The 16,405-nt window shown below is 41.5% G+C and overlaps 1 protein-coding gene across 4 annotated transcripts in view; it reads right to left on the reverse strand.

Moving 5' to 3' along the window:
* Piezo (piezo type mechanosensitive ion channel component) overlaps positions 1-16,405 on the reverse strand; it is a 228,796-nt gene that overhangs the window by 98,061 nt on the left and 114,330 nt on the right. For all 4 annotated transcript variants that reach the window (XM_065439611.1, XM_065439612.1, XM_065439610.1 and 1 more), the window contains 4 exons: positions 11,301-11,472; positions 6,400-6,585; positions 3,647-3,704; positions 1,262-1,367 (listed from right to left, as the gene is read on the reverse strand). In XM_065439611.1, the coding sequence (XP_065295683.1) occupies positions 1,262-1,367; positions 3,647-3,704; positions 6,400-6,585; positions 11,301-11,472 (522 nt within the window). The remainder of the gene's footprint in view (positions 1-1,261; positions 1,368-3,646; positions 3,705-6,399; positions 6,586-11,300; positions 11,473-16,405) is intronic.

The following is a 16,405-nucleotide window of genomic DNA, read 5'->3' on the forward strand; positions in this document are numbered from 1 at the left end:
TCTGTTTTACAGTGCGTGGTGCGTAGTTCCACGCACTGTAGGCGATAGTAGGTGATAATCCAAACACGCTGCCGTTCCCTGCTACAGGCGGCGCGATGTGGCCATCACTTTTCGCTTCGGCAGTACCCAGCGTCGCTTACCAGCTCGATTTCCTTTCGGTTTCCCGTAGCCCTCTTAAAAACACCACGTAACATGAAAACAACAAAACGCGTCTCGGGCCACCGGCCACCGAGCCCTACCAGCTCGAGGCGCCTTGGCGTCTCGTGCCGCAACAATCCGCGCAACGCTTCGCGTTACGTAGATGTCAACAATAGTTGTTCGACAAATTTTTTTTGTTACTTCGGAACATACGTTTCTCCAGTTAGTAAGTTTTCTCTCGCGACTTTTTTTCTTTTTTTGTAACGTAAGAATGAAATTCTACTGTACTTATTCCTTTCTGGGCATGCAAAAAGGCAATGTGGTCAATAACCATAAGTCAAAACATTGCTTGAAAACTGCAGCACAAGCTCAAACAATGCAAGGTTTCCAGGGCCGCATTCGTTATTGCACTGTACTCATGGAAGACCATACAGCGAGATAAAATTGATGAAGAAGCTCCTCTGAAATACAATAAAAATAAAGCGATGAATATCCTACCTTTAGTTTCTGTACAAAAGCAAAAATCCAGAAACAATAAACAATGTGAGAAAAATACCCAAGGAAGCAGCGCAACTAAAGTGGTAGTGGTTTAAAAAATTATGGGGTTTTACATGCCAAAACCACTTTCTGATTATGAGGCACGCCGTAGTGGGGGACTCCGGAAATTTGGACCACCTGGGGTTCTTAAGGTGCACCTAAGCCCAAGTACACGGGTGTTTTCACATTTCGTCCCCATCGACATGCAGCCGCCGTGGCCGGGATTCGATCCCGCGACCTTGTGCTTAGGAGCCCAACACCACAGCCACTAAGCAACCACGGTGGGTTAAAGTGGTAGTGGTGCTGCAAATATAGTAAAGATGTGACATGACGCTTACCTTTAATTTCTGGAAGAATGCAAAGTTATGCAACTATTAGTGATGGACAAGCATCAGTAGCTCTATTTATAAAGCTTTGTTTTGTACACAACAGCTTGATTCTGCACATAAATTATGTATTTGACTTAAATTTGAGCAAATGGCTCTGATAAAATATGTATCTGCCAAGCTCAGTAAAGCTCCATGAAACCAAATTACACAAACATACTAAAGCCACTGACATTGTAAGACACCATGAAAAAACTCACCAGGAAGTGGCTCATTCTGCAGGCGCTTGAGACAAGCAATCCCAAAGAGCTGGACCATCCAGCAGGAGTACTTCGACAGATAGTCCAAGAAGACGCAACCAACCACCTAGAAACAGTCAAAGTTCTCAGTTTTCAGTTTGTTTTCTCCCTTTATTTCTCATTTTAGAGTTATAAATGAAGAACAATTTAAAATTATGTGAAAATCAATACATATTGAAACCTATAACGAAACTTGCAGACATTAGAAACATATTCTCAATGAAAACACTAGTAAATTGGCATTTGTGTTACTTTATTTTTGCACACTACTTCTTTTTCAAAGCTAGCTAAATTCCAAGAAGCAAACTAACTACTTTTTGCATTTATTACACCAAACTAACAAGAAAAAGAAGACGTTATTAACATGCAATGTTTGTGTACTATATATGTATACAGGGCCTTCAAGTACAGTACCAGTATTTCTGCTTGCACAGGTGGTTTACACACTTTAATGGACACTATTTTGGCAAAGTGAATACACCTGTAATTAACACTTTTAATTAATTTTCAAATTACCAAATATGTTTAAATTAGAAATTTAAGAAATTCGTTTCCAAAGACATTATTCTGTTTAATACTTCTAGAGTGGCCATGTTCAGAAATATTCATAAACAAATTTTACATTCACCACACTAATTTGACATTTGTAGGAAGGGGTCTCAATACAGACAAACCTCCATGTTATCCAGTTGATTGCGGAAGAAAGAAGGAAGCCAGTCTTGTTTTTGTCAGCTGAGAGCCTTTGGCCTTCTTTATTGGCATAAATTTAAAAGGTATTAGAAACAAGATGCATTCTCTTGAGGATCAGTCCTCAATGCCTTGGGCGAACGTGCCAGTAATATCCATCAAAACACCACGAAATCTGCTGAAATCTGACATGGACAGTGAGCGAACCTGATCAAGCATTACATGGTTATTGAGGATGCAGCAAAAATGCGTACCAGCACTAATAACTTCCTATGCAGAGCTGAGAATTTGAGCCTAGCCTGAGGTAGGTCAGGTTGGCCAATCAATTACCCAGTAAAACTTGCCATGAAAATTAGGGGGCCACAGAAACTGTTCAATCTATACAAGATTTCAGATAAACCAGTACCAAAATATCAAGATTTCACTGTGCATGCTTCACACTAAGACACCATGCAGTCCATCAAAAGGTAATTTACACTATTAAAATCTTCAAGGGGCTTTTCTTTTTCAATGAATTCAAGCGTAATACTGGTGCTAAGATGACATGACATACGCAGGTAATTGTTATTTATCATCACTCCTACCAGTCGCATCACTACGTAGGCCATTCATTGGTAAAAATTTGCTGTCATTGTACGAAGAGACTCCTCTACATGCCATGGTGAAGTTCAGTTCTGTTTCTGAGGGATGGAAGAACGACAAATTTCTAAATGTGCATCAACAGTGGAGATAGCATGTAGTCTCTCCCATCTGCTTCACAACCTTATTACTTCTCTAAGAGAACTTCTTGATGGGCAAGTTGGTGTTGACTCATTAAACCTATATTTAAGGCGCCAAAAAACAACACACAGCACACAATCAAGGACAACGGGACAGAACACCTGTCCTCTCTTGTGTGCTGTGTGTTGTTTTTTTTGGTGCCTTAAAAATAGGTATAATGATTACTTCTCAATTCTTTTTCTTTCAAGATGCCTTATGATAGTTTGGTTCAGTTGTTAAACGATCAAGGTGAACTTCTAGTGCTGTAATAAGCAGCTCATTTTGCCAAAGAGCACATAAGATTATGATGCCGCAATGCAGTTTCAGCTTCCGCTGCTCTAAGCTTAATTACGTTATCAGTAGTTTCCAGCATGTTTTTGAACTGTAACTGTTTCTGAAGTGCACAATGAGCAAGAAAACCGTCTTGCCTGAAGGGCAAAGCATTGACAATGATAAAGTATTTGATTACTATACAAAATAAAGCTCAGAGTTTTATGGGCAGTATAAATTGCAGTAAAGTTCGCTTACTAGCTAAATATATGTGTGATATGTGTGATATCACGTCCCTAAAGATGCAGATGAATGGAGTTCTCTCGATTACTATGAGCTTGCCATCTCAACACTGGCATAATGAGGAGTGCTGGCAGCAGGGAGTGCACATGCTTGTCCCAAAGCAAATGTTACATGCTGCCACTCCCTATACCATTTCATCTGTACTGAGCCTTTGAAACTCAGGAGATAACATGACCTTCAACACTCTATGCACGAGTCGTGCATGTGATCCTGTAACAGCAACATGGCTGCACAACAAGCATATGAGTGCCCACATATGGTATTGCAATAAAAGCAAGAAAAAAATAAAATAACCATTTAGTGAAGAATTTCTAAGAGCAATATTACCTGGAGAATACATTTGATGAAGATGACAACAACGTTATAGGCCAGCAATGTATTCCACCTAGAAAAAAGAAGGGTGGTAATTGCAATCAGCTACACATTGGCTGAATAAGGCTAAATCATACCTTAATAAAACAAAATGCATATGAAGCTACTGCAGTTTTGAGAAATATGAAATTAAACCTGAAAAAAAATTTTGTTTTCATTTTTTTGTGAGGTAGTTATGCTATTCTTTTAGTAATGAAATAACACAGTTTACCTGCCCTTTTGTAGAGAAGAGCCTGAATTTCACAGTTTAGAAGTGGATACAAAGGACAGGCTCGCACCTTCACAAATAGTCTCCCAATCTATTTTGATTGATTAAATTGCTTTAAATGCATGAAACATCAGTTTATATGCTTTCAGAACAATTTATGATGGTTATTCTATAGTAATAATAATGTTATGAATCAGTCAGTAAAATGTATTATCCAAGCAAAACTTGGTACATCAACAACGAAAGCTCTTTAGTGCGTGCTTTCATGTATTGATGTTCTAAGAGTGTCAGAGGTATGTTACATTTTGTGTTATAATGGGGCAGAAATTTATTAAAAAGCTTTTATTTAAAGGGAAAACCAGCATATATTAGATGGAAAAGGCTTACATAGAGTTCAGTCCTGTGGCTTACAAGGCGCCACTTTGGCGAGTCTGCTTTACCAAGCTGAGTGCCAGCGAAAAGAGCCTCCAAAATCAAAACAAGAATGAAGCAGAAGAGCAACTCTGGGGATGACTAGGTATGTTCCTAGTTGCTTTCAATTATGCTTTTATGTTTTTTTCATAAGAAAATTTCATGAGGAGGCCTGTCTCAATTCAACACCAAAGATATCTGATTTAACTGCTTGAATCCATTTAGAACTGTGCCAGATTAATTCATTCCTCATACTTCCATGACATTAGTATTTCATCTTTACAAGCGCAATCCAATCTGTACATGTTATCGTCTCACCACCAAATTGTTAGCTTGGGTCTGTTCCACAAGCTTTATCGTGGTCTACTTCTTCCCACGTCATACATTTTACCCTCACACAGGCCACCCACTACAATTCAACCACATATGCTCTCATTCTGCCTCGTTTTATTGAACAGCTAGACTTGAATGGTCTGCCCCATGATATCATGGAAATCGCCTGCCCATCTGTGTTTGGAGATGCCATAAATATTTATTGCTTGTCACACAGAAGTGTGGCTATGTGTGTTTCTGCCCTGTCTGTATTTTTGTGCATGTTTTCTTTTGCATATTTCAATGTTTTTCTTGTACACATACACCTGTAAATCTCACTCATTATTTAATGTCCCAATATTCAAGGGTCATTAGGAAACTAAAAGTGAATATCTTTGAATATCTGAAACAGACAGTTCTAACAAAGTTGATGTCATTACTTCAGAAACTGTCAAACCAGAGAAACTTATTTTTCCAGCTGACAGCCTACACAAAGGAAATACTAAACTAGAATTAATAACAACAAATGAACAGATCTTGGTTTACAAATCCCCCATTACATATAAGCAGTCAAGTGGCTATGCAAAGAAATGACAATAGCAAAGGAAAAACAAATGATGAAATGATAACCTTAGCACAGTACAGTAGAACCTCGTTCATGCATTTTTTGGGGAAAAACATGCAAGAAAAAGCGTATGATCCAAATTGACAAAAAAATTTGTCAGACTAGTTGACGTCTACGTAATGCAAATCAATGCGCATGAGGCGCGAGAAGCCAATGCACATCGAGCTGGTGGGGCTTTGGCAGCTCGAGACACGCAAAGTGCCTCGAGTGACCAGTCGCGTGGCAATTTTGCATGTATTCGCGGGCTTCTTTCACACTCGGAAAAACACTTTTATGTAGCATGTATTCAGCAACAGAAAGTTGTATCGGGCGTTTTTCATGTTGATCTACAATTTTCTCATTGATCCTTTTCATCTAATTATAATATTTCAGAAGTTGATTAAATAGTTAAGACTAATTGTGTAGTTACGCAGAATGCAAAAATAATCTGTGTATTTCCAAGTGGCGGCAAACAACAGTATTCATTCCAGAAAGCATTCCATAGCATTCCAGAAACTTCTGATACATTGCGATAACATTTGTTAGGCAGTGACAAGCGGTCACCCGGGAAAGATAAACAAGTACACGTGTCAATATATATATATATATATATATATATATATATATATATATATATATATATATATATATATATGCACCAAGATAAACAGAAACTAATATCCTCAGATAAATGCCAAAAAAAAGTTTGAGCCACCACGAGCAGTGGATCAATGTGCAATGTCACTATAAATGTAACTACAAGGAGCTATTACATACACAAAGCTTAAATTAAAATTTTGCACCTAACTTCTCGAAACTGCAAAGTATGTTTTGAGGACATGCTATAGTAGGGGGCTCTCCTTATTTTCATCGCCTGGGGTTCTTTAACATGCACATAAAGCATGGTACACACATTTTTTTTGACCCCGAAAGGAATGCAGCTGTGGTGGCCAAGAATCAAACCTGCGTCCTCGTGCCCCACAGCACAATGCTGTGGCCACTGAGCCAGCAGGTGAAAACGCTAGCTGTCAGTAAAATTGCTAAACAGTCCTGATATTTTTATTTTGCTTATAATACCAGGGACCTTTTAACTACTTCTTTAGCAACTTGTGTGAGAATGATGGTGCTGTAGACCCCTGGCAAAAGAAGAGAATAAGCCAAAGAAGAGCTTACATCTTCAGGAGAACATTCATAGGCTTGAGGTAAAATTCATTTCCATTCCATAGGAAGAAAAAACAGCCAAGCACATAACCCATGGCAAAGAGGCTGACGCGATTAGTGCCAGCAAGGAACATCACTGCCAGGGTGATCCAGTAGAAGGAAAAGAAGAGGAATACTTTCACCATTGACAGATATGACCTGCGTGGACATGGATATGCACATGAGTAACATTTTTACTGGTGCACAACTTTTTTTTACACAGACATGCACACACTATTCCAAATACATGCCTACATAAAGATATACATTATCCTAAAAAAAAAAAATTCCTTTTCTCAATTAAAGGAGCCCTGAAGCACTTTTTATTCAATTCGAGAAATGCATTTGAAGTTAAACTAGACTACTTCAGAAATACTTTGCAGCAAAAGGTGCTTCAATGCATGCAGCAGAAGCGTAGTTATTGGTTATCAAAGATTGGCTGTGATCCCATTCGCGGTGCTCCCGCTCCTTCTTCAATACCTTGCACTGTGAAGGCTATGGCGGAGCAGGGCATGCCCACAATGCTCTGCCTACTAAACGTCACTGTGGTGCACAGTTTAAATTTGATTTTGTATGCTCATTTAGACACCACTATCTCTCATTTTGGCATCTAAGACGTGCCAAACGTGGTTGTCCTCAGTGAGCCGCAGTGTGCTCAGCGAGCTAAAGCTCCTGGATCTTCTAAAAGTAGCACCAACTGCCTGCAGCCCCTGGTTTGGTCCGAGTGAAAAAGATCCAAAATGTGTGCGCCTGACATGTCGTGTTGCATTATGCAGCTGAGCGAGATCAGCAGACCAATCAGTTATTTAACGTTGCATCATAATCTTTTGCTGCTTTCCCTCTCCCTTTGGGTGAACAAGCAGAAAAGAGCCAGGTTCTCTTCTTTGATTCCTTTCCAATCTTATCACTCACCGTGTCGACATGTTGGCTAGGCGGCCAGCAACAGCATTCCGCAATGACGTGGGCGTGGTGGAGGAGACAGGAGAATCAAGTGATATCTATGCGTATGCTCCGTTTGAGAAGGGCGAACAATGCTTGCTAGGCACGTGTCATCTGCTAGCTGCTCTTGGACCGAACCAGGAGACTGAAGTTATCGTCCAATCGCGTTGCACGGTGGTGAGATCAAAGCCTTTTGCTACTTTGAGAAAATCCAGGGGCTTTACAGCAAGCGACCTTGTCGCAGCACCCTACGACAACCACGGTAACTGCACTACGTAGCAGACTGCAGCTGCATAAAACTGTACTGTGTATACGCAACATTTGCTTTGTGCAAGACAGGGTTGGAGTGCATGCTCATGCTCATGTGCTCCAGTCTGGCCATGCTATGTGGTATGGACTGGCTTTGTCCCACACCAGCTTGACTGACAGAGTAGCTATCCAATGTGTGCATTTTGAAGCGCTGGCAATAGCTCAATACGAATTGAAGTCCATAGAGCTAGTATATCAACTCTAGAGGAAAACATTTTTTAACTGCGTGAATAAACAATCACAGAGAGAGCACACAAGGACAGTGTGCTCTTTTGTGTGCTCTCCCTGTGATCGTTTATTTGCATGATTAAAAAAGTTTTGCTAATATGCACCAACTCGCCCAACAAGTTCTTTTAATTTAGAGGAAAAGCTGGGTGAAAAAAGAGGCAACCGTAAAGGTGCCACCATGCTGCTACTACTAATTTTTGTAACACAAGTAATATTCAAAATAATATGCAAAAACAAATATTTACATGTAGGAAATATATATGGACATATGTATGTATTAATTCTGCATATTTTTCAGAAATACCTGTTGACTATTTATAAAATTTCGATGCAAAACTTAAAGTGCATGAAAGGATGTGTTTTTTTTTACCGGCTGCAGTGGCTTAGCGGCTATGGTGTTGTGCTGCTAAGCATGAGGTCAGGGGACCGAATTCTGGCCACGGAGAGAGGCATTCAGATGGGGGCGACATGCAAAAACTCTCGAGTCGTGTGCATTGGGGGCACATTCATGATCCCCTGGTGGTCAAATTAATCAATTGGTGGTCCCCTGGTGGTCCCCTAGTGGTCAATTAATCTGGAGTCCCCCAAAATGGTGTGCCTCATAAAAATTATGGGGTTTTACATGCCAAAACCACTTTCTCATTATGAGGCATGCCGTAGTGGGTGACTCCAAAAATTTAGACCACCTGAGGTTCTTTAATGTGCACCTAAATCTAAGTACACAGGTGTTTTTGCATTTTGCTCCCATCAAAATGCAGCCGCCGTGGCCGGGATTCGATCCTGTGACCTCGTGCTTAGCAGCCCAACACCATAGCTTTCCACGGTGGATGGCATGCCTTATAATCAAATCGTGGTTTTGGAATGTAAAACAAGAGAATGAATTTTTCAAAGGATGTGTTTGCAGGCACCATAACTAGATGGCGCCACCATACTAAGAGACGCTCCGGATTGCATTGATTGTGCGTCTTGTCTCAATTGTATCTTGACGTCTGCGTCTGCACGCATTCACAAAGTAGCAACATGGCAGTGTCTTTACGGTTACCGATTTCAATGCATGGATGCTATGGGTAGCTTTTCCTCTAGAATCGGTTATATTAACTCTATGGCAAAGTCTGCCAAGGTGTCTAGCCAGGAGCGACCAGGAGAGGGCGCGTGCTGGCAAGCATACGTGTGGCGCAACTTTTAAGTTACGCATGGTTGGAGCTAATCGAAACTAATTAAACTAAACTAATTAAACTAAAAGCTAAACTAATCGAAATTAGTGAGACCCAATGGCTATGCAACCGATAAGTAGGGTGGCCAAATTTTAGTTCCTACGCAGGTGGCCGTCGTTCTTATAGAAATTCTAAAGCATATTCAAAATATGCTTTGGCCTGTTTATTAAACTGAATCAATAAAAATACACAGTAACAGTAGAAAGAAGCACACTGATCCAAACACCCTTCTTGAATGATGTAAGCTATTGGACAATAGCAGCTGTGTATGGGAATTTGCTATATGATGAAATATAGCATCTGGAAAAAAGTAAGGAGAAAGCTTCTTTTGGAAAGAGAGTGTTTGAGAAAAAGGTAACTTCCCACAGATTGTGTTTTTTTGCCAAAACCAATGGGTGGTTCAGGACCCCGTTAATGCAAAAGGTTGAATACACCAGCTGTATTGTTGTAAGCAACAATTTGTAGCACCCTCGAATATAGAGAGAGAAAACAAGAAAAGGCACGAAGTTTAATCGAACAGGCGTCCAGCTGGATACCCTGCATGGTGAAATATTTATTCGGCCTTTCCTGGAGTAAATAGAAGCAACATGTTTAATCGTTTTTGATGATTTTTCTAATGGTACTAATGGTAATGGAAATGGTACTAATTATATTTCACTAAGCAAGGAGCACTTTCAAGTGCCCCAGAAATGCTCTAGTGAGGGATCACACCTTACAGTGTTAGAACACAAGCAGGAATGCAATGATACAGGACCAGCAATAGCTGACAGACAGCAGGCGCAGCATGCTATTGGTGGTGCCTGCAGAGTTGGAATGTTTGGTGGGAGCTGTGACATCTTGTTTTCACAAGCTGCTTCATAACGTGAGCACTAGAGGCTATCCTGTGTAAATGTACCCCTTAGGTAAGCCTAAATGGGGTTGCACATTATCAAATGCTGTCTGTTTAGTTTGAAAACATTCAGCATCTGCTTCGCATTTCAGGTACTTTGCTTCATGTTAGGCTTCCAGTTACTGCTGAGCAGTAACCTTCTTTCATTGATTGGAGTCTTTGGAACACAAGTGAATTCATCAATGCACGTCTCCACAGAATGGATCCATGTCTGCAACTCCATCTTCCACCATGATAACACAAGCAAATATAATAATATATGGGGTTTTACGTGCCAAAACCACTTTCTGATTATGAGGCACGCCGTAGTGGGGGACTCCGGAAATTTTGACCACCTCGGGTTCTTTAACATGCACCTAAATCTAAGTACAAGGGTGTTTTCGCATTTCGCCCCCATCGAAATGCGGCCGCCGTGGCCGGGATTCGATCCCGCGACCTCGTGCTCAGCAGCCTAACACCATAGCCACTGAGCAACCGCGGCGGGTAACACGAGCAAAAGCAACACTTCTGTGCCACCTGCGGCTCGGCGAGGCATTCCCGAATGCCTATTCCTTCCGCATTGGAATGGCCAACAGCCATGCTTGTGACAGTCTCCGTTACAATGTGGCAAGAAAAGTGCTCACGACCGCGCTTGTCAAGGGGCAATCGTCCAGCGTAAAACTGGACGATTGCCCCTTGACATAGAAAGAAGTTCTAGGATACTGGTCAATATGGGTTTCGGCACTCATGGCCTTGAGTGCTCTGCTCAAGTTATTAAGGACTTGTAAATCGTGCATTTAAATCTGAAAGTTGTAGTGCGTAGTATTGCATTATTGTGTTTTTCTGACTATTTTCTTTTTTTGTTTCTTCTATCACCTTCTATTCCCTTTATCCCTTGCCCCAGCGCAAGGTAGCCAGCCGGTACATACAGTGGCTAACCTCCCTGTTTTTCATTCCCTTTTTTCTCTCTCTTGAAACTCTTCAGTCGCAGCGTTTTCAGCACAATGATGCACCGCAGTTGCAATTTATGCTTGGTCTCCTTTGCTTACACACGAAGAAAAAGGTAATGTCGTATGACAGTTGTATATCATTTCATCACATGGCAATTTTTTTGCCTACCACTTGCCATGTACATTATGCTCAATGCTGCTGCTCTAGGGAGGATTATGACTATTTCACTAATAGATCAAAGTCATTTTTGCACTAACTGCTTGGCCCTGCTGTTATTGCTGCTCAGTGAAATTAACCACAAGTTTTATTAAGCGCACCCTCCTTTGATCAAAAAAAAAAAAGATAACACAGCTGTTTGTACTTGCCTTGTGTAGGTGACAAAGTCAGATATAGGGTTAGGTGTTTGGCCAATGTAACGGCCAGTGTTGTCATAAATTTCCCTGTTGGAGCCACCTTCATATGCAATGTTTGAGTGTGAACTTTCCAGGAAGAACACATAGAGTTGACAGCAGGCAAACAGAAGTTGAACAAAATCCACTGGAAAATAAGATGAGAATACCTCGTGTACAGTGCAGACTGATAATGTCTCTTCATACAACCTTTGTCACTAAAGTTACAGGACGGAGCTCATAAAGAGAATTTATTAATGCCAAAGCATTAAATTGCTCATGAGGTGGAAAATCCGGTGTAAAAATGGTACAAATGGTAAAAAAAAATGGTAAAAAAAAGGCTACGAACCTTCAATCTTTGGTGGGAGTCGAATCCACGACCTTTGGTGTTAATTAAGGTGCATTTAGTGAAAATAGCATTAAGTAAGGCATTCGAACACTCGACCTTTGGCGGGAGTCGTACCCTCGACCTTTGGTGTTAAGGCACAGTTAATTAAGATATAGGTAAATTAAGACAATCAAACCCACAGCTTTGGTGTTAAAGCAAAGTTAATTAAGCAACAGTTCATTCGGATAAAGTTGATGAAGGCACTCGAACCCACAACCTTTGTGGGATTCGAACCCATGACCTTTGGTGTTAAGGTGAGGTTAACTAAGGCACAGTTGATTAATATATAGTTAATTAAAGCACTCGAACCCTCCACATTTGGTGGGTGTTGAACCCACGACCTTTGACAGGGTGAGGCTTATAGCGCGTTAAAAAGACAAGGACAAAGGTGAGACGTGACACACACAGGCGCTGTAGCGCCTGTGTGTGTCACGTCTCACCTTCGTCCTTGTCTTTTTAATGCTCTATAAGCCTCATGATGTCTTACCAACAAGCCCAAATCACTGCTTTACAGCTTTGACAGGGATCGGACTGCCCAAAGTCGTTTTGGATCAATTTTTGGAGCAAGTGAAATTGTGTTTTGAAGCAGTTTGGAGCACACAAAACAGCATTTTGTAGCAGCTTGGAGCAGATGAGTTTGCATTTTAGAGCAATTTAGAGTGGATAAAATGTAATTTTGAAGGAGTTCTGAGCAGGCTAATCTGAATTCTAGTGGAATAATATATGGAATATGGCAGCGCACTTTAGAAATCCCGACAGAACACTGAATAAACCAACACGAGTGCTGTACAGCAATTGTCTTAAGCAACATCTTACGCTGAATTTTGAAGCAGATTACCCTGATAGTGAAATTGTCTAGTGCATGCAAAATTTGGTAATAGTGCCTGTAGATATTTAATTAGTGGCAGCAGTCACAAGAAAACTTTCATTCTGCAGTAGTGAGTCTGAAAGTTTGAGAAGTAGCTGAAGACACTTTTTATAAATGCATTTTTCTTTAGTGTCTCGACAGTGTGGGTGAACGGCCTGGAAATGCACTTCACCAACAGACCGTACGGAGAAGCCAGAGTTATGAACTAATGTGGTTTATTGAAAGCCATTCCTACATAATAGTTTCACCTTGCCACAAGCCAATCAGAATGCAGGGCGGTAGAAGTGCGCTTTGTAGCTATAGCCTACCAGAATATAGAAGAGCGGGTCCAGCGATGGCACAGTGTATGCTTTCCCGTAAAGCCAGAAACTTCAATGGCACTACAACCAAACTATATATTCCTGTGCTGATGCTCATGTTATCAAATTATGCAGTCAAATCGATGTGGTAACACAATTTCTGAGTAACCATATGTCTCTGCAGACCCAGAGAGCCACAATGGACCCTGGGATGGTATGTCGTAAAACTATTCCAATCTGTCTTTATTCCAAATCTGCCATTATCCCTTCGCGATAGGTCAAAATGGCTCAGGCCTTGCCCATATGTGCACAAAACAGGGATGGAAGTGGCCAAGAAAATTTTGGAGCAGGTCTGAGAGCAGCAAATTTGGCAATTTGGGCCATGTTCGGAGCATGAATTGTATGTTCTGGAGCAGTAATATGCATTTTGGAGCAGCTTGGTAAACGTCAATATGAGAGAAATACAGGCATATTAAGAAAATGTGTTCCTTATTTGACTTTACAGAACACTATTAGGTTACAGCAGATCAATTCTGTGGAAGCCCGCCAGGCGAGGAAAATTTATGAGAGGGAAAAATTGTCATTCACCTGACTATAGCATGAAGCTACAAAGGAAGCCCATTCAGGTTTCTTAGAAACCAACATCAAATTACATACAGGATGTGCCAACTAAATGTAACCAGCAAAAAATAACCTAGGGCTTTCCGTGAATAGTGCCCACTTGATGCTGACAGGCTTGTTTTAATGCTAGTCAAAATTTTTTTTCATTGTGAAAGAGCAACTAATATTTAATTTTAACGAACTAACATTTATTACCTTACTTATTCAATAAGGTTCCAACGCACAGGTTGTGGAATACACAGAGAACTGACAGATAGATAACAGCGTATATAGCAACCTAGGTCTTGTGTGGTCCTCTTTTTTGACAAAAAAGGAAAAGCCTGCAAAATTTCTTTATGTCCACGTGACAACATGTTCCCGCACCAGTAATGTAAGAAATCTCAGATCTAAACGTCGTCATTGGTGCATTGTGTATATCACAAATGTGCAAATCTGGGCCATGGTCTTGCAATGGTTCGCATTCCGAACCGTTACTAAATTTGCAACTTCACATTTGACAGGGACCGAAGACGCGCACGAAAAACTGCTGATGCAGCAAGAAAAAAGCACGGCCGCGCATTCCCAGTGCTCCTATTTGACAAGGTTTGCATAAAGGTTCATGCAATTTTTGGTGTGCAGAAGCATTGAATGGTCACAGCATTTTTTTTAACATTTATTACAGGAGCATTTTTTTTAGTAAAAAAAGTCCATGAATCATAAGTTGTTTTAAATGCTGTCATTGGTCATTTGTCAACGTCATCTACAATGTTTACGTTGACATCTCATCAATTTGGCAAATTTATAAATTTAGCTAATTAAATGTATTCATGTACAACGAATGAGAAATATTCACAGCGGCCACCATGAACAACACTCATCAAGGTACAGTGAATGCTGTTCGTATAGTGCTCTCAGGTAATTCTTAATTCTTGACGTCTTTCAGTCAAGATAGCAGAATGCTGCAAAATAAATGTGAAGTGATGCACTGGTCATTGCACGTTTGCCAATATTTTGTCGTGTCAACACTTATCAACACTCATAGATGACACTTCGTCGTGTCAACGATGAAGTGGGCAGATGTGCCATCATTAAAGAAGGACCATCGTTTGGCAAGCTTGTTTATTAACTCTGTGATATTTTTCTGATGTAAGTGTGGGGTAGATGATAGGATCGTTGGAGATGAATCATACTCCTGACTAGACTCTAGTGAGTAGTCAAAGTTCACCCTTGTGCACATACATACCAGCTGCCATCTCCAGGGGCTCCAGCCATAGCACGGGTTGGTACCTGATCGTACCAGAACGATGAGCTAAGCATCTTTTACTGCGGTTGTCGCGCCAGCGGTACTGATTATCCTCCATCAGTGACAGATGCTCAATTCGTTCCATGGAAGCAATGCTAAGGACACTGAAGACTGGCTTCGATTGAGCTGCCGAATTCAATGGCTGGTCCCAAGAGCACAAGCTGCACAATGTGTGCTCCACTCTCAAAGACTCGGCCAAGAAGTAGTTCAAGAACCATGAGGAGACTGACATTGTGGGACAAATTTTGTCGGCAGTTAATTGCTGCATATACCATTGTGGACAGAAAAGACACAGTGGGGTTGGTGATTGAGGCAAGAATCCAAGGTCCTAATGAGAGCATCACCACCTATACTGAGGACATGGCTCAGCTCTTAAGATGTGCAGACACTTCAATGGACAGAGACAAGAAAGTGTGTCACCAAATGTGAGGTGTCAAGCAGGAAATCTTTGCTAACCTTAACCACAATCCACTGACGACACTTGGAAACTTTCTTGCTGAAACAACTGCAATGGAAAGGGCTCTACAACAGCATGCCAGACAATATAACCACAATGTTACTGCACTTTCAAGTAGCCGCTCTACCTCTAACGTGACTTTAGGAAGTGACATCAGTGACTTGCAAGAATTGATCATGGCTGTCATAAGAGAAGAGCTCCTGAAAATGCAGGCAGCCAACACTTCGGTCACGCAACTTTCTGTGGCGGAGATGGGGTGCGACGAGATCAGGATCACCGTCCAAGTTCCTGACAGCTATGGGGCACCACAGTAGTGACAGAAAGTTAGGGTGACATATGCGGAAGCTGTATGACATCTGTTGCTGTACAAGACCTTAAATGTCATGCGCCCCATGGAACAGGTGGAAGCAGGATTCCGGCATCACACTCCACTGTCCATCGACGAGACCAGGCCAAAAATGAGCGACATTTGGCAAGCTCCAAACCAAAGGCCCCTCGGTTTCCGTTGCAGGAAAGCCGGCGACATCTACAGGATGTCTCCCTAATGTCGCGTGGGTCTCCGTGGGTTCTCTCCGAATACGCCTCCTCCATGACCTGATGAGCGGCCACTAGAGATTGAGAGCTTTCTCACGAGTTGTCCTAATTTGTTTGAGCAGCGAAAGCACGAGGCCTGTTCACCGTAACCTGCTCGATACCAGTCCTGTGTTCCCTCGAGACACTCCTAGACACCGTTCACCCAGCCCTGAAAACTGAGAAAACTGAGGTCAGCAACCACCGAAGGTGAGGCTGCTGACACCAAGTGTACTGCATATCTTCCATTACGATGACAGCGACAACAACAGATTGACGTTCAAGCACACTCAGGTGACCTAAACCAAGTGGTACTGTTGGACATAACAGTAACAATAGATAAACTTTAACTGACAGTGGTGCAGACAGCTCGGACATGAGCAGAGAACTTGCCGTTAAGCTTAAACAAGTTTACACACAGTGGACTGGGTCACAGGTCTGCCTGTCCAAAGGTAACCTCCTAACTCCCATGAACAAGTGCACAGCTCATGTAAAAATCCCCGATGTACATCGGGGACTTCATTATACTGGCCATTTGTTCTAGGAACTTGATACTCGGAATTGACTTCCTGCAGGAAAATGGAGCCATAACCGAC

This window comes from Dermacentor albipictus, chromosome 1 (assembly GCF_038994185.2).
Source record: "Dermacentor albipictus isolate Rhodes 1998 colony chromosome 1, USDA_Dalb.pri_finalv2, whole genome shotgun sequence".
Lineage (NCBI taxonomy): Eukaryota > Metazoa > Arthropoda > Arachnida > Ixodida > Ixodidae > Dermacentor > Dermacentor albipictus.